The sequence below is a fragment of the Camelus dromedarius genome, chromosome 18 (genome assembly GCF_036321535.1).
Source record: "Camelus dromedarius isolate mCamDro1 chromosome 18, mCamDro1.pat, whole genome shotgun sequence".
Classification (NCBI taxonomy): Eukaryota; Metazoa; Chordata; class Mammalia; order Artiodactyla; family Camelidae; genus Camelus; species Camelus dromedarius.
In genome coordinates this window covers 24,585,788-24,603,809 of record NC_087453.1, presented here as the reverse complement: position 1 = coordinate 24,603,809, position 18,022 = coordinate 24,585,788, and the positions used below count along the sequence as shown (strand labels likewise).

Genomic DNA, 18,022 nt, shown 5'->3' with positions numbered 1-18,022 from the left:
TAACATGTCTAAGTCAGCTTCCTCATCCATGTAATGGAGATAATAATAACAAAGCCTATCTTGTAGGATTGCTGGGAGGATTAAGTGAGATAATACATTAATAAAACATGGTTAAGCATTCAAAAATCATGGCTATTACCTGTAACTTAAGGGCTATACAACTCTAAGGAGAAAACATTAAAGACTTGGTATCTTAAATACCACTCATGGTATTTTTAAAACATGCTTTCTCTTATGGATTGTGACTGAAAAACAAAGCCAGCTCTAAGTTCTGAACAACTGATTCAGGCCCCTCAAATGGCACAGAGGATGTAATTTTTCTAAGATGACAGCTACAGATACGGGAATGATGGCATCTGGAGGCACGACCATGCCCAGGAGTTAAAGTCATGTCCTGGATGTGGTCCTCAGTGTGACCAACTCTCACAGTGACACCTTGGGCAGGTTACTTAATCTTGGGGATAACAAAAGCAACTACGTCTCAGGTGGTTGCTAGCACAATGCCTTGTACACACTCACCACTCAGTAATGTCAGACACTCTGACTACTATTTAATGGATGAAATCTATTAACAAGGAGTGAAAGAGTATTTTTAGAATACCTTTTAATCTGAGCAAGAAATTTTATATGAGTGGTGAGAAAGAATATTAGAAGAGTAATAATAATCGCTCACATCTACTGAGTACTCTGAGTACTGACTACCTGTCATGTGCTGCTGACTGCTTTCATTTCAACAACCAACCTATTATCTCCATTTTACAGATGAGGAAACTGAACCCCAGAGAGATTAAGGGATATTCTGCTAGGATGCTAGCTCTCTCCTGGCTGCTTGGGATCAGATTCTCAAGGGCCATGCTAAGGGGTCTGGAGGTGGGATTTGGGGAGTAGGCAGAGATTTTCCTTTCTTAGTTACTTTCCTACTCAGATCTGAAGGATCTTTCCACTGGAAACGAGAACAAACCACAAAGTACTTTATTGGTATCATCTGTCATTTAAAAAAATATAATTTGAGTCCTGAAAATAAAGTGTCCTACTGCTTACAGGAATCTATTTCACAGGTATGGGGAAACACGGGACTATTTAAATCTTTACAAATACTAGAAGTACTGAGGAATCCTGCTCCTGGTTAAAAACCTATGTATGATTTTTGAGGCTCAACCACAGACAAGGACAAAGGCTTTCCCTGGTGGGTCTCAAGGGAAAGCTGCCCTCCAGCCTGGGTGGAAGTCTCTGGGGGGGGGAGCTGAATCAAGGTCTCGGGCCCCCTGACCAGCCACACTTCTTCACATATTTGCATCCTTAGTTCAGGCGCCTTCATTCCCAGGTCTCTTTATCTGAGGCCTTGGGCAGAGGCCTTCTTCAAGCACCTCTGCTGAGCCACCTTGTGGAGGAGAGGGGAACCCTGAAGACGCTTTCCCCACCCCCAGTCCTGGGTACCTTTCCACTCCTAGCCCTTTCTCTTCCCCCTCCCTCCCCACCCCTGGGGGCCATAAAAGGTTTTTGCTGGGCCTTTGTTCAGGGCTCCCTTCACAGTGAGCTGATCCCTGATCCACCTGCTGCTCAACCAGCCACAATTCCAGGAGGGCAAATGCAACAAGGAGAGTCAGTGCTTTCTCCAGTTTAAAGCCTCTTGCTTACATCATCACAGTAAGTGATTAAAGGCTTAACACCTTCATTTCTGACTTTTTGCTTACACTTGGCAGCTCTGTTCGCTCTCTCCCAGCTCAGCTGACCTCCTGACAAGTAGAATTTAAGGAATGCAGTATCCAAAACCAAGTGGCTTTTTCCCTCCAAGATATTCAGGTCAAACAGAGACATTGTGTTCCGCCTGGTTTGCAATCAGTAACCCTGAAAAATGTGACTTACGTTGACATTTTCCCCCATTGGTGGGATCACCATAGAAGCCAGATATGCAGGTCTCACAGTGCTTGCCCGTGGTCAGGTTCTCACACTTTTCACAGATACTCTGATTGATGCATTTGCTGTGGCCATTGCACTGACAAGCTGAAAGAAGGAATTGTCCCATGGTAGAACTGGGTGGACTGAGTTCCACAAGATTTACTTGCAACTATCTGTTTTAGTTCCTTATTGCCTCTAAATACAAAATCATCAAAACTACTAAAAACCAGTTTGAGAAATAAGATCGAAACATCAAAAAAGAACTAGTTCAGGAAAATCAGAAATAGATCACAAGGTGAAAGTCTGTAGCCATTAAAAAAAAGTTTTGTTGTTATTCACTATAAAAATAATATGTTCATGATAGTAAATTTGAAAAATACAAGGAAGGGGAAAAGATCATATATAATTCCACCACCCAGAGATCACTGTCCACATCTGGAATCTTTCCTTCCAGTAATTTTTCTATAGTTTTACACAGTTGTGCACATATTAATATTCAATTTTGATTTTTTAAATATAGATCACAATTATTTTACATTATTTTCTCTATCTTAAGCAAAACTTGAAATGCAAAATGATTTCTATGAATCATAACAGTCATTTAACCACTCCTTTACATTCTGATATTGTTTGCTTTCAATTTTTCATTTTTAGAAAAACACCATGCTTATATATAAACATTTCCATAAATGGAATTGCTAAGACTCCTGATGTATATAGACTTTACAAACAGAAAGGCATATGAAGCCTGGACCTCTCAGGACTGCTCAGGACAGCTGTGCACTGTAGACTCCATGTGGGGCCACTCACTTAGCACATAACTTGTAAGCAGACCTGCCTTTTTTTCTCCTTCGCTCCACTGAGATATAATTGACATATTATGTTGTGTAAATTTAAAGTGTACAACGTTTTGCTCTGATACACTTACATACTGCAAAATGATGACCACCATAGCTTTGGCTAACACAAGCATCATGTCACATAATTACCATTTCTTTTTTGTGGTGAAACATTTAAGATCTATTCTTAAGCAACTTCTGTGGATCTGTCTGGGTTGATCAATGTGATACAGCCTCTGCCTTTGCAGTTTTTGATGGCCTTGCACCTGTTCTGTTTCTCCACCCATTTTCTATCCCACCCATGTAGGTATCTGAGTTGCAATAAGCCTGCCAGAGGGACTGTCCCTCCTAGAGGGGACTGCCAAAGTGACTAGATGCACTCCACCAAATGACACCAGAAAATCCAGCAGAGGTTGGGAGCTGGAGCAGGCCTCAGGAGAGTGGTGACAACGGGAAGTACCTCATGACCTGCTCTGCCTGCTCAACAGCTGGCCAAGGTATTTGTCAAGGTGTTACAGGAGGAAAGGACCATTCCGCGGGGCGGGCAAAGGAGGAAGGCTGGGGCCGAAAGAAAAAATTAGGGCAATGCCCCAGCTATCTTCAGGTTGCCATAACACCCCAAGGTGGGGGGGCACTTGGCACAATCATGAATATGCCAAATGCATCCGGGCACCTGGTCTGTTGCTCCCTGCTTCCTCCACTGTGGGAGGAATGCTGAGTAAGAATAATATACTTTGTACAGTGAATTTAACAAAGTAAGTGGAAGATACATACATTGAAGACTATAAAACATTGCTGAAAGAAAATAAAGAACTAAAGAAACAGAAAGACATTCCATGTTTATAAACTGGAAGGCTTAATCTTGTTAAGATGGTAATACACTCCCAATTGGTCTACAGATTCAGTATAATCTCTATCAAGTATCAGCTGGCTTTTTGAGGTTGTTCCTAAAACCGACAAGTTCATTCTAAAATTCCAATGGAAATGCAAGGAATCCAGAACAGGCATGATAATCTAGAAAAATAAGAACAAAGCTAGAGGACTTAGACTTCCTAATTTCAAAACTTTGTACAAAGCTACAGTAATTGAGAAAGTGTGATACTGGCATAAGGACAGACATATAGGTCAGTGGAATAGAAACCAGAGTCTAGAAGTAAGTTCTTATATTCCACTGATTTTCAACAAATGTGCCCCCAAAGTTCAATGGTTAAAAAAAACCTTTTCAACAAACAGTGCAGGGACAATTCATTAACCACACACACAAGGAGATAAATTTGGACTCCTATCTCACACCATGTACAAAAAATTAACTCAAAATGAATTATGGACCTAAATACAAAGAAATAATTTTATTTCACTTTAAAAACAAAACACAGGCATAAGCCTTTCTGATTCTGGGTTAGTTAGGCACTGATTTCTTAGCTACAATACCAAAAGCACACGGGATAAAAGAAAACACTGATACAATAGACTTATAAAGTTTAAAGTTTTTGTATTTTAAAAGATACCATCAAGACAGTAAAAAAAAAAAAAACACACACACACAGAATGGGACAAATTATTTGTAAATCGTAAATCCAATAAGGAACTTGTAACTACAATTCATAAAGAACTCTTACGGGTCAATAATAAAAAGACAATGCAATTTATAAGTGGGCAAAGAATTTAAATAGACAGTTCTCCAAAGAAGACATCAAATGGCCAATAAGATGTTCAGCTTCATCAGTCATTAGGGAAATGCAAATCAAAACCACAAAGAGGCACCATTTCTCGTACACTAGAGCAGCTGCAATCAGACAGACAGACACAAGTGCTGATGAGGATGTGGAGAAATCTGAACCTTTTTACATTGCTAGTGAGAATGAAAAATGGTACAGCTACCTTGGGAAACCTTGTGCCCACTAGTCCCCATTTCTGCCCCGGCCCTAGGCAACCACTAATCTATATTTTGTCTCTAAATACTTGCCCTTCTTCGATATTCCATATAAATGACTTCATACAATATACAGTCTTTGCATCTGGTGGTTTTACATAGCATATTTTTGAGGTTCGCCCATGTTACAAAATACATCAGTACTTCATTCCTTATTATTTGCCCTATAGTACTGCACTGTATGAATGTACCACATTTTGTTTATCCACTCTCTGGCGGACAGACATTTGGGTTGTTTCCACTTTTGCCTATTATGAATAAAATTGCTATGAGCATTCAGTATAAGATTTTGTGTGGACATATGTTTTCAATTCTCTTGGGAATATACTGGGCCATATGACGTCTCTATGTTTAACTTTTTGAGGAAATGCCAAATTGTTTTCCAAAGTGGCTACAGCATCTTACATTCCTACCAAAAATGTATGAGGATTCCGATCTCTTCAATGATGCTGAGCATCTTTGCATATGCTTATTTGAATTTATAGAGTCCTTTACATATTCTGGCCATTAGACTCTCATCAAATACCTGATTTGTAAATATTTTCCTGTATTTTGTGGATTTTCCTTTCACTTGATGTACCTTGCTATTAGTGGAAAGGCACAGATTAAAATATTTCATTAATTAAGCCACTAGTAGATTAGCAATAGAACTGTAGATCCTTAAAAATATTAGAGAGGAAAAAAGGGAGCAAAAAAACTTTTAATCCAGTTTGGTAGATTAAAAAATGGTTTCTCATTTTATTTTCCGTTTCTTGCATTATTTCCTTTTCTGAGAATGATGTTGCATCCTTTGCCCACTTTTTCTGTTGGGGTGACATGTAGCATTTTTTTTCCCCTGGATGGTGGAGGTTTACATACTTTGGATGATAATCATTTGTTACATACACTACAGGTATTTTCTCAAGTCTATCTCTGGCCTTTCATCTTTGTTTACAGTAGGCTTTCCCCTTACAGAAGTCTTCACAAAGAGCCCTGTCTGACAGGCTCTTGGAGAAGTTCTCATCCACTAACCTCCTGGGAGTCTCTGCACCAGCCTAGCCTCTCCCACCTGTTCTGAAGGCCAGTCAGTACATCCCCGAGTATTTACTGAAAGTCTGAATCAAAGGCCAATTTCTCAGGGGTGGTTTCTCAGAGCAGCTACCCCAGCAGCTTTAGGCTAGCTCATGGTCTAGTCCTTCTTGCACCAACCACTGGAAGGGACAGAGAGGAGGGAAGGATGGGGGAGAAGGGAAGGAAGGAAGGGAGGGAGGGAGGGAGAGAGAGGGGAGAGAAAGGAAAAGAGAGGGAAGGAGGGAGAAAGGGAGACAGGCAGGCTGGCTGCATTTTTCCTTTTTTCCTCTAGTCAAAAGGAAAAGAGAGCGGTTTCCTTATTCCTTTTCTTAGAGCACTTCATTAAGAAAATCTGTAATAAAAAACTTCCTGTTCCTTTGATATGTATATGTATGCAAATCTGTTTAAAACCTAAATAAGCCTTAAGTCAGCAACAATGCAGGGATGTTTCTAAGAGCTCAGGAGCCATCTCTTTGAAATGTAAACATCAAGGGATCCAGGCCCCCTTCCCGGTCTCTGTGGGAATCCAGCCAAACTGTAACTACCTGTTTGCCATAGATACAAGTTTTTTCCCCCTTTGGGTAAAGGCAATTAACTAACACAGGCAGTCATCCCAACTACCAGGTAAATTCAGAATAAACTAGGAAAAAAACGTAGAGCAAACTGTTAAATCCTCTCACATGAGGACAAGTTATCATCATTTGAGAACACGTATAAAAGGGATTATATATGTTCGGCTGTTCAAAAGAGTGGAATTTCTCTCTGTTTTAGCAATCTCACTAGCGGATTGCTGTGATGTGCACCACAGTCTGGTTTAATGCTTATTCAATAATAAAACCATTTTCTTTCTTTCTTTTCTATATCTGTGAAGAGGAATTTCTGGGATGGCAGATTTTATTTTTAATTTTCCCCCTAACAATTGCCACAATGTATTAAGTAAAAAGTAAACTGCAGAATAATATATATCATATGCATAGTATACAGCATAGTATTTTTTATTTAAAAATATATATCTATGTTAAACTGTTATAAGTTTTTACCTCTATGAAGTACTGGTGACAAGAGAAATTTCAGTTTTTATTTTATCTACATCTGTAATATTTAATTTTTTATAATGAACATTTCTGTAATGAAAGTAAAACAACTCATTTGAAATCCTTAGGATTTTCATTAGTTGACATTATATCTTTCATATGAACCCATTTCTCCTAAAATGATGTCATATTTTCTTCTTAAAAGAAATCCATATAAATAAAGCAGCTTTCAAGGCTTTATTCTTTGTAAGTAGGTAGTACAACACTTGACTTTGGATACACAAGACATCTTACCTGGACAATGAATGAAAGACCAGTTGTATCTGCTGTCCTCCAGACACATGCTGGAATTGAGAAGGGGCTGTGGATAGAAATTCCCTGTCTGAGGGGTCTGAGACGGCATCTTCACTGGTCCTTTATAGGAGCCCTCTATGCATTTGCCTTTGCCAGTATTGCTGGGATCAGTACACCAGCCACAGCCTGGTTGCTCCAAACAGTGACTACAGGTACAGTAGCCTGAACAATTTTCAGCTGTACAAAAAAAAAAAAAAGAAGTTACAATTCACTATCACATGTAGACTTAAATTCACTGCATTTAAATTATCTTTTTCTTTAACAGACGATTCAACTTCTGTGAGTCAAAACTCCTATTCTACTGTGATTGTTAAAGGACATAATAAATTTTTAAAGAGCCCAATATTTTGCCCAACATATAATAGGGACTCCTCCCCTCTCAATCCCAAAACGCTGGAGGCAGAAGAGACCTTAGTGATCATTTGCTGGAAAGCACTTACTTTATGAATTAGTAGATTAAGATGTGGCGACACTACATGGGCTGAGCAATATGGTACTGAGTTGGGCAAGTTATTTCTGCACTTGTGATTTATCCTACGTTTGTTTACTCATGTCATTGTGCTTGATTCTGTATGCAGGTTCACATGAGGCAGTCTCTGGACAGACCTGAGCAGAAGGTCAAGTCTCTTCTCATGCCTAGAATGTTCAGAGGCTGACAGCACTGCCCTACATGCAGGAGTTGTCACTCACACACAGGGCACTCATGAGTGCCTAGAGCTCACTTTGCACTCACGGGGGCAGCTGCTCATGGTATACCACTCCATACACTGGCCAAAAGGGAAGGAGGCCACGTAGGCATTGGAGTCCACGCACTGCTTCATGTTGCTGCACCACATGCACTCTGAGCTGCCGCTGGTGCACTCTCCACACGCCGTCCGCAAGGCACACGGCGGCCGGCACTGCTTGGCGCTGTGGTTCGCTGGGAAGTAAACCCGAGAGACACTTAGCGCTCCCACCAAGTCAACTGAGGTCAAAGGCTTTTCAGTGTGGGTTGTGAGCCACTAATGTGTCACGAAGTCAATTCAGTGGGCTACACTCAATGAAGAATACAGAAAGTACTAGGTCATGATTTACTGTTTGGTCAAGTATATTTAAACACTTGAGGTGAAAAGTGTTTTTCTTTTCAAAGAGCGTTAAGGATTGACATGAGGGAACAAGTTAATCTTCCCATAAGAGTAAGAGTTCTAAAGCTCCTTACAATATAGGAGACTCAGGATGAACTTCTGGGGTTTTATAATCCTCCCGAATATGCAAAATTGTATCTTTGTTTATCTGGGGGGAAGAAAACCACAGCATTCATTAAATTCACCAAAGTATTCAGGATCCAAAATGGCTGAAAAGCTCCCCTTTTCGGGAAAGTTGGAAATTGTATTTTAAGGTGACTTCCAGAGTGCTATGAATTCTTGTCCACACCTCTGTATTCCTCAGACAAGTTATAGTACCTTCCTAAAATAAGACATGATGTCAGTGGAGTCCAGCCTCCCAAAAAGGTCCACGAAATTCCACCTACTGCTTGTGAGTCCTTCAGCAGGAGGAGGATGCTGGCGGAGGGCTTGCCCACGTGCTGCCTTTACACAGCCTGAGTGCAGCCCAGAGGAGCGCTTCAGGCCACTCCAAGCGCTGCTCCTTCAGCACCTCCCTCCCGCAGCTAGCGTGCCAGGTCTGCTTCAGCTGGCTGTCACATAACCAAACGTTCCCATTGTTTTTCTTCCAACTGGCATCATCTTTTTGTCCAATGTCCCTGTAGTGGTCACCTAGCTTTTCTGATTTTTTTCTCTGCATTTTTTTTTTTCTTTCTTCCACAGCATTTCTCTGCCAACACCAAGAAATTGGCCTTTCAGGGCAATTCTTATTACCTTTTGTTGTCAACAAACCAATCAATCTCACTGGTAATTAGACTATTAGGATCCTTGAGTAGTATTAGTTATTTTTGGTTTTGCTTATGGCTCATGTTGTTCAGAGCCAAAGACCATTTCCTTCTGCTTTAAAAATTCTGGGTTATACTCTGCTTCATATGTTTGAAATCAATACTCCATCTGTTTTTCATGAAATTTCACAATACTTAACGATGCCTTCTACAGTTTCTCTTTCAACGAACTTCCAGTAACACTTAATTCACCCTTATACTTACCAGGCCTTTCACAGACACTACCATTGAGTGGGTTGATGCAGGTTGCAGCCTTTAAGCCCCGAGTACTGGGTTCTGACAAGATTCCACAGAATCCAGCATCACTGGGCTCATGCGGCATCCACTGTAGCAAACTATTTGTGAATGGGGACATATCTTCCCAGCACCAGTAGGACACGTTGATCTTCCGCAGGCCAACCCATGGGGTTAAGGTGAGCTTGGACTGTAGGCAAAACAGGCACAGCTATGAATATAATCAATGTCTTGACCAAAACAGGCTTCTAGATAAAAACCATTAAGTTACATATATCCAATAGATACAGGAAAACCTCCCTATCCCAAATCAGCCATGGCAGGTGAGTACAGACCATCGTTTCTATGTTTACATAGCATGCCTGGCACTTCAACATGGCCATTTTACAAAGGACAGGAGTATAGCTCGGAGAAGACATCAGAATTTTCACAGAGATTAATAGCAAAGCAATAGGTGGATATTAGATATTTAAATTCCAAGGGTTTTAACTCACCATGCTCTGTGATGACTGCATGATTCGCAGCTGCTTAAGGACAAATTCTACCTTCTTCTGGGTTGTAAGAGAAGCCAAAAAGGCATTGTGGTTCCTACAGGATAATTTAGCATTGTCATAATTCTCCTTGGCAGTAGTAATTTTCAAACATGAGTTTCCGACCAAATGCCAGCCGGTGCCACAGATATTTTCTTTTACAAAGAAGGGAGAGAAAAATAAAGAGTTTTAGAAATCACACGAAACTACTTATATTACCAGTTTGAATTACCAAAAACCTAAATGGTTTTTGTAATTTGAATTCTAGGTACTTCGTTAGGATGTGGTGAGGGCATCAGACACATTACTAAGGACCAAATAAAGAATACACGTAAGAATTTTTAAAATGTTTATCAGTAATATTTCCTAGATCTCAAGATGCATATTTTGAGGTCAATCCTCCTACGTCTTAGAGAGAAAAATTTGTTTGGTGCCAGTGTTAAATTTATAAACCACCTTTTGAAGAACAATTAGAAACAAGGTTAAAATCCTAAGTAAAGAGCAGAAAAACAAACATGGATTATTGGAAAGGTGGATTGGAAAACACCACATCAGCAGATAATGCTTCACTTTCTTTCAAAGGATGATAGAAATCAATACTTAAAAATCGTATTTTTGTTAAAAAAAAATAACAACCACATTAGTAGTGTAGGGGATGAATGGATAAAGTGAGTTTGTCCCCTTTGCTGGTTTCAACCTAGGTAGGCTGCACAGTCTTGAGGGTGTGTGTGTGTGCGTGTGAAGTCTTTGGACCCAAACACATCAAGATGCCCCTGCAAGGCTTACCAGGCAGCGCGATGCACTCCTGATTCCGGGGCTCCCACTGACAGTTCTGGTCCAGGGCACAGCTCCTGCAGCTGGTCTTCTTGTTACAGTAGTACATGGGGTTATCCTTGGGACAATTATCATATCTGAAAATGGAGATCTAGAACACAGTGGACAAAAGTTTAAATCCACAGAGAGATCATGGTAGGAACAAACAGAATACTAAACACAACAAAGTCTAGCTGAGGAAGCAAACTATAGACAGACAGATAGATAGACAAGATGCAAATGAAGCAGCACTACAGTGGGAACACTGTAGTGAAATGTTCCGCTCAAGGACATGCCCTTTACCTGGCAAGGAAGCAGTGCACTCTTTTAAACACCATGCTTCAACCTGCTAATCTGTAAAATGGGGATGTTGAACTTACTGCTTTTTAAACACCTCCCAAACATGCTAAAAGTTTTATATTTTATAAGCTGCTTACCAGACTGACAAAGAATATCAAAAACTATAAAAGCTGAGTAATCATCTTTTTTTTCCTTATAATCTAAATAAAAAATCATACACGGTAAGCATAAATTATGCTGAGCCAAGATACAACATAAAGAGATTTTGCGAAATCTGTGATTTCCACAACTCAGTATGGCTGCTACATCCCCAACTCACTTTCAATCTCAAGTCCTAACTTGCTCCCCAAACCTTGCTTAGGTAGAGGGAGCACACCATTATCAACCCCACACTGAGGATCTAGTACTCAGCCATAACCATACCCAGGGAGCGGGGAGTACTCAAGAGTAATAGTCTCGCCTTCTATAACACCACACGTAAATCCGTGTGGCTAGCAGGGCCTCTGGAAATCAGGAAGTATAGAGCATCCCTTCTTAAAAGAAAACTTGAGCAATAATAAAATCCAAATCTACACTGAAGGTTTTAAAAATAACTCCAGGTCAGTATTTATACTATACACACTATAATCTACACCTAACTCTACTCAGGATTTTTCTATACTCTGAAATCCTTGAGAAACAGCCTCTGACCTGGCCTTCTGTGCAGCTGTGGTTCACAGGGACACAATGGTCATTGCACCAGTGGCAGTCATTGGTGTTGGCTGTGCAGCTGTAACAATCCGTGTGCTGGTCACATCGGTCATGGTCAAGAGCTATGTAGAGAAGAAAAACTCATCAACCGTGACAGCTTCTCCTAAGAAAAGTCACAGGCCATTACAAATATTGTACAGCTTTTGTTGCGACTAAGGCAAAAAAAACCAAAGTAACAAGGGCTGGGAAGTAAAATGAGGAGTGAAACTGGCAGGAAAATGTACTGGCGTGTTCAGGTTAAAATACTATTTAGAAATAAATAAACAATCTGAAGAAAAGCTATTTTGTATTCCATGCCTCCAACAAAAGTACACCGAAAATGAAAAACAAAAGATAGGTTAATTTAACTCAACAACGAGATATGACAGAAATAGGTCTGGTTCTTTGAATATTTTTCTTCCAAAGGAAAAAAAATCAACTAGTAATTGAACATCAAGAGCTGACCAGGAACCAAACAACGTAATATAGGAGGACCAAGTCATTCATCCCAGCTATAAATGCAAGGATACTCTGGGCACAGGAAGCAGGTGGCACCACAGAACCCCCAAAAAGGCATGAGGCTGAGCTCCATCTTGCACAAATATATGTAAGTCAAAGAACTGGGCTACTACAGACCTGTTTGCTGATCTCCTACTGATCCCAGAAGAGTCAAGGTCAACAACAAAAGAGAAGCTGCACCACTGTGTTGCCTCATCTGTTAAACCATTCACAGACATGGCGCGTGGTGGAATCCATGGACTAGAAAAGGTAGGGCTCCCCCTCACAAAGATGCCAGCAACCTGCCTGGTCATCACCGCCTGGACTGGACCCACACACTGGGCCCACAAAGTGAACCAGGGAGGTAACATCTGAGATGAGATCATAGCAACTGGGTTCATAATGAACCACCCAAGGATAATTAAACATTATTTCCTATAAATTTGCACATTTAATTTGAGCTTTTAAAATGTGGTTAAAAAATAACTATTTCACTGATTTTATCCCTTTTAGGAGACAGGTTCTGGTTATTGTGGTTCTCCAGCACTCACTAGACCACCAATGAACTTGGAAGGTTCCCCAGGTGTTCTTACTGAGGATTTATGTTCACCTTAATTTGGAGTGTTCTGTAAGAGTCAAGCTATCCATCATAACGCTCATGGTAACTGCTACAACAAGTTAAGAAATCCAGTCAATAGGCTTTAAATTAATTGAAGTGAAAACATATTTTGCAGAGACATTTTTCTTATGTTCAAAGGTCTTTCTCACATATTACTTCACCATATTTCACTGTGCTGTATGTCAAAGCAAAAGAGTAATAAAAACCTGAGCAGGCAAGATGAAGACAGCTCAGAAGATAAAAGGGCTCTAGAAGCAGGGATCATGGTTCATCCTCAGGAGCTGTCTGCCTTGCTATCACTGCCGTGCCCAACTAGAGAAGCCAGAAAAGAGTAATACTTGACAAAGATAGTAACTACCTCTACCTACTCCAACATAGCTTTTCTGAACTGACCCTCTTAATCTTATTTCTAATGTTAGAACTGCATAATCCAATATGGTAGCCACTAACCACATGTAGTTTTTAATTCAGATTAATTAACATTAAACAATTCAGTTTTTCAGTTACATGAGTCAATTTCCAAGTATTTGATACATGTGGTTAGGAGCTAACATACTGGGACAGTGTAGATACAGAACATCCCCATCATCACAAAGAAGTCCTACTGGATTGCAGTGCCTCGGAACAACTGCAGCCAGGTTCCGGAGTTGGTGTACAGTCCATGCAATGCTAGAAAGGTTCTGCCTTTATCACAAGCAGATGGCTTCCAGGAGCCACATGGCATGTTCCCAACCATTATAAAGATGTTTATAAACCAATTTTCAAACATTCATAAAGCATTTGCATAAGTTATTACTAAATAATTTGGGATAGTAAAATGAACATAAACAGTACATGTAGGCTAAGTGCCTCCATAATTCAGATAAAAAAGAATGAGCTCTCAAATTAATTAAATGTTAAGAAGAGAAAAAACATACATCTTTTGGAAAAACATTCTGATTTTAACTTTTCTTCCTGTGCATCAGTTGCCAACTCCCAGGAGACACACTGAGATGACCCTGTGTCCCATGCACACCGGATGCCAGGTCCTGCTGCCAGACAAGCAGCCTCACTCTGGTGTGCTTCACACTGTTCCGAGGTGAATACCAGGATGTCACTGAGGAGGAGACTGTTGAAGCCACCAAATACATACATGGTACTGAAAGAAAAAAAAAGGAGAGAAACAGTTTACTGAAAACTTATATAAGCAAAGTCATGATATACCTCTTTACAATTTTTTAGACAAATCTTACATATTGAAAGTCCCTTAAAAATTACTTTTCAAGATCTCAGAAAACATTCTTACAGCCTTACCTCCCAAATTCCAACTTTCACACTGGCCTGTGGCTACCCAGAGTAGACTACCCAGGAGTACCCACCTACTCCTTATAGCTACGATATTAAAAAGCTCTCATGATAACCTGGTGACTTTTAACCAGGATTCTCTGGAATATTTAAGTATCAGTATAACCTAACATCTTTTAAAATTACATACATAATCCTACATATACGTTTTTAAATATTAAAAATAATCCATACAATTTAAAAGGCATAGATAAAGCCTGTCTAATCAAAACTCTGTAATGAAAACACAGACCAATAAGAAACAGGTAAAAGTACATATGGAAATTTAGTAAACAGTACAAGTGGCATTTTAATTAGTGGGGGAAAGATGGACTTCTCAGTAAGTAATACCAAGATAACTAAATAAACATATGGAAAAAGATAAAGTTGAGTCCATTTCTCACTCTCTATACCAGAATAAATTCCAAATGGATCAGAGAACCACCTGAAAAAAAAAAAAAAAAAAAAAGAAACTATGCAGGCACTAAAAGAAAACATGGATGAACTACTCTATAATCTGAGAGTAGGGGGAAAAAATCCCTCTGATTTAAAATCCAGAAGGTAATAAAAAATATGGAAAATTTTGATTACATAAATTAAAAAGACATTTTGCATAGAAAATAATGTTGTAAGCAAAGTAAAAGACAAATAATACACCATGAAAAAAATTATTTATAAATATGTTACAGGGAAATAGATTTTTAAGTTTCTTCTGTATAGCATACTGCCCAAGGCAATCTACAGATTTAATGCAATCCCTATCAAATTACCCAGGACATTTTTCACAGAACTAGAACAAATCATACTAAAATTTATATGGAATCACCAAAGACCCAGAATTGCCAAAGCATCACAGAAGAAAAAGAATGAAGCTGTAGGAATAACCCTTCCAGACTTCAAACAATACTACAGAGCTATAGTAGTCAAGACAGCATGGTATTGGATTAATCTTTGACAAAGGAGGCAAGAATATACAATGGAATAAAGACAATCTCAGCAAATGGTGTTGGGAAAACTGGACAGCAGCATATAAATCAATGAAGTTAGAATATTCTTTCACACCATAAACAAAAATAAACTCAAAATAGCTTAAAGACCTAAACATAAGACAAGACACAATAAATCTCCTAGAAGAAAACATAGGCAAAATGTTATCTCACAAACATCTCAGCAAAGTTCTCCTAGAGCAGTCTACCAAGCAATAGAAATAAGGGCAAAAATAAACAAATGGAACCTAATGAAACTTACAAGCTTTTGCACAGCAAAGGAAACTATAAACAAAATGAAAAGACAACCTATGGAACGGGAGAAAATATTTGCAAATGATGCAACTGACAAGAGCTTAATTTCCAGAATATACAAATAGTTCATACATCTCAATAACAAAAAAATAAACAACCCAATCAATAAATGGGCAGAAGATCTAAACAAACATTTCTCCAATGAAGACATACAGATGGCACCTATTATGAAAACAAATATATGTATGTATGTTTATGTATGACTGAAACATTATGCTCTACATCAAAAAATTGACACATTGTAAACTGACTATATTTCAATTAAAAAAGAAAAGACATAAGATGGCCAATAGGCACATGAAAAGATGCTCAGTATCGCTAATTATCAGAAACACAAATCGAAACTGCAATGAGGTATCACCTTACACTGGTCAGAAAAGCCATCATTAAGATGTCCACAAACGATAAATGCTGGAGAGGGTGCGGAGAAAAGGAAACCCTCCTACACTGTTGGTGGGAATGTAATTTGGTGCAGCCACTATGGAAAACAGCATGGAGATTCCTTAAAGAACTAAAAAAAGACTCACCACATGACCCAACAATCCTAGTCCTAGGCAAAACTCTAACTCAAAAAAATGCCTGCACCTCAATGTTCACAGCAGCACTATTTACAATAGTCAATCCATGGAAGCAACCTAAATGTCCTTTGACAGATCTGGACAAAGAAGCTATCACACACAATGGAATACTACTCAGTTATAAAAAAAGAATTAAACAAAGCCATTTGCAGCAACATGGATGGACCTAGAGATTATCATACTAAGTGAAGTTAAGTCAGAAAGGGAAAGACAAATACCATGTGATATCATTTACATGTGGAATCTAAAAAATTGATACAAAATGAACTTATTTATAAAACAGAAACAGACTCACAAACAGAAAACAAGCTTATCATTACCAAAGGAGAGAAGAGCTGGGGAGAGGGATAAATTAAGAGTTTGGGATTAGCAGATACAAGCTACTCTATATAAAATAGGTAAACAACAAGGTCCTACTATATAGCACAGGCAACTATATTCAATATCTTATAATAATCTATAATGAAAAAGAATATGAAACCTACATCTCTCTGGTTATACATTCCTTTTATTGGAACAAGACAGTAAATTTGTCTAGCAAAAAAAAAAAAGTTACAGGTTTGGTAAGACCTAGAATTTTAAAAGGTGAAGTAGACAACAGAAGAAACAAAATGAGAAAAATTAATAACATGATTAGACTGCTTAACAAATGGAAAATCTGTAAAGCACACTTCAAGGTACAGGTTGAGTGGCCACTCTGGATCTCCCTCATATGACAGGTCTTTCTCCAGGAACAGATTTAGGAAGAGATGTGTCAGTCTGGGCCAGACATTTTTGAATGAGGCAATGAAATACAGTACAGTCCAAAGACTAGACTTGATCTATATGAAGTATCACAATCCTACCAACTCTCTTCCCATCCCTCATCTGAAGAGCCCTGTCTCCTTTTTTTTTTTTTCAAATCTTTCCTCACCACTCAGATAAAACTTTAAGAAACTTGACAACCTAAGCACCACAAATAGCAAAAAGCAGCAGGCGTAAGACAGTAACTACACACAACTTTGTTGTCCCACACACTCAGACGCCAAACACAGCTTACTCCCGTGTGCCAACAAAACCACATCAACAAACTTGGCATCAGAAGGAATTCAAATCCATATCAAATATTTTCAATATAAATTAGGAAATTCATACCTACACAATCCTGTGAAAAACTAATGGCATGAAGGAATCCTGTGAATAATGTGTAAGTCCAGTATCACTTCATATTTTACTTCACTTTCATTTTAAACACAAGAGAAGAGGAGCAAGCACTTCTCCAGTTACCTGTTATATAAGACTGCTGAATGGCCAAACCTGTTGACATCGTGGTGGAGATCAGGTCTGGGAAGCACTGACCATCGGTCACAAGCTAGGAGCAAGAAAAATACACTTCAGAAGAAACTGTCATGCATAATCAACAGGAGTTGGCATCTTCTTTGGGAAAGAAGACGGCAATAAACACAAATGTGTTTCTCAGTTTTCCTCAGTCACACCATTATTTCTGAAGTAAAACGCAGCAGCAACAGACTGGTGCGCACGGAAGAAAGGCAGGGGACTTCATGGCAATTTCAATTAGTGAATGCACCCAACACCCCCGTGACTCTGCACGTGGGCTTCCTTGCCTAAGAAGTTCTGCCTAACTTGGCCCAGACGACTTCCCAGTGTTCCTCAGGACCCCGCCTGGGTGGCTCCTCCTCAAGAAGGCCTTTCCTCACCATAACCCTTACCCGCCATGAGTTAAGGGATGCTTACAGGTGCTCTCATACATTATTCTCAGAGCAAGAACACCCTGACATTAACTGCAATCATTCGGTCTGCTCAGTTCTCTGCCTCCCCCACCATGAGGCCAAGGGCTGTAACTTACTCATTTTACTTCTAGATTTCTCTCTGTATATAAGTAACTTTCTCATTGTACAATAAGTAAACATGTAAAATCTTTAAAACTTATAAGAATTTTGTGCCTATGAACTCAGTGGCTGGTACATAAGTGTCTGTTTAAAAAGAACATCTGATGATATTTATACAAAAGAATTTCTAATATTAGTTTTGCATGAACAAATATTGCCCTCTTCTGGTCAA

At 39.2% G+C, this 18,022-nt stretch overlaps 1 protein-coding gene across 4 annotated transcripts in view; it reads right to left on the bottom strand.

The window, feature by feature from the left end:
* Positions 1-18,022, bottom strand: part of ATRN (attractin) — a 121,968-nt gene that overhangs the window by 49,614 nt on the left and 54,332 nt on the right. For 3 of the 4 annotated variants that reach the window (XM_064475845.1, XM_010988268.3, XM_031434141.2), the window contains exons 11-19: positions 17,228-17,312; positions 13,677-13,897; positions 11,604-11,725; positions 10,587-10,725; positions 9,765-9,955; positions 9,241-9,460; positions 7,843-8,028; positions 7,050-7,286; positions 1,867-2,004 (exon numbers count right to left, since the gene is read on the bottom strand). In XM_064475845.1, the coding sequence (XP_064331915.1) occupies positions 1,867-2,004; positions 7,050-7,286; positions 7,843-8,028; positions 9,241-9,460; positions 9,765-9,955; positions 10,587-10,725; positions 11,604-11,725; positions 13,677-13,897; positions 17,228-17,312 (1,539 nt within the window). The remainder of the gene's footprint in view (positions 1-1,866; positions 2,005-7,049; positions 7,287-7,842; positions 8,029-9,240; positions 9,461-9,764; positions 9,956-10,586; positions 10,726-11,603; positions 11,726-13,676; positions 13,898-17,227; positions 17,313-18,022) is intronic. The other variant, XM_064475844.1, reaches the window with a different exon arrangement.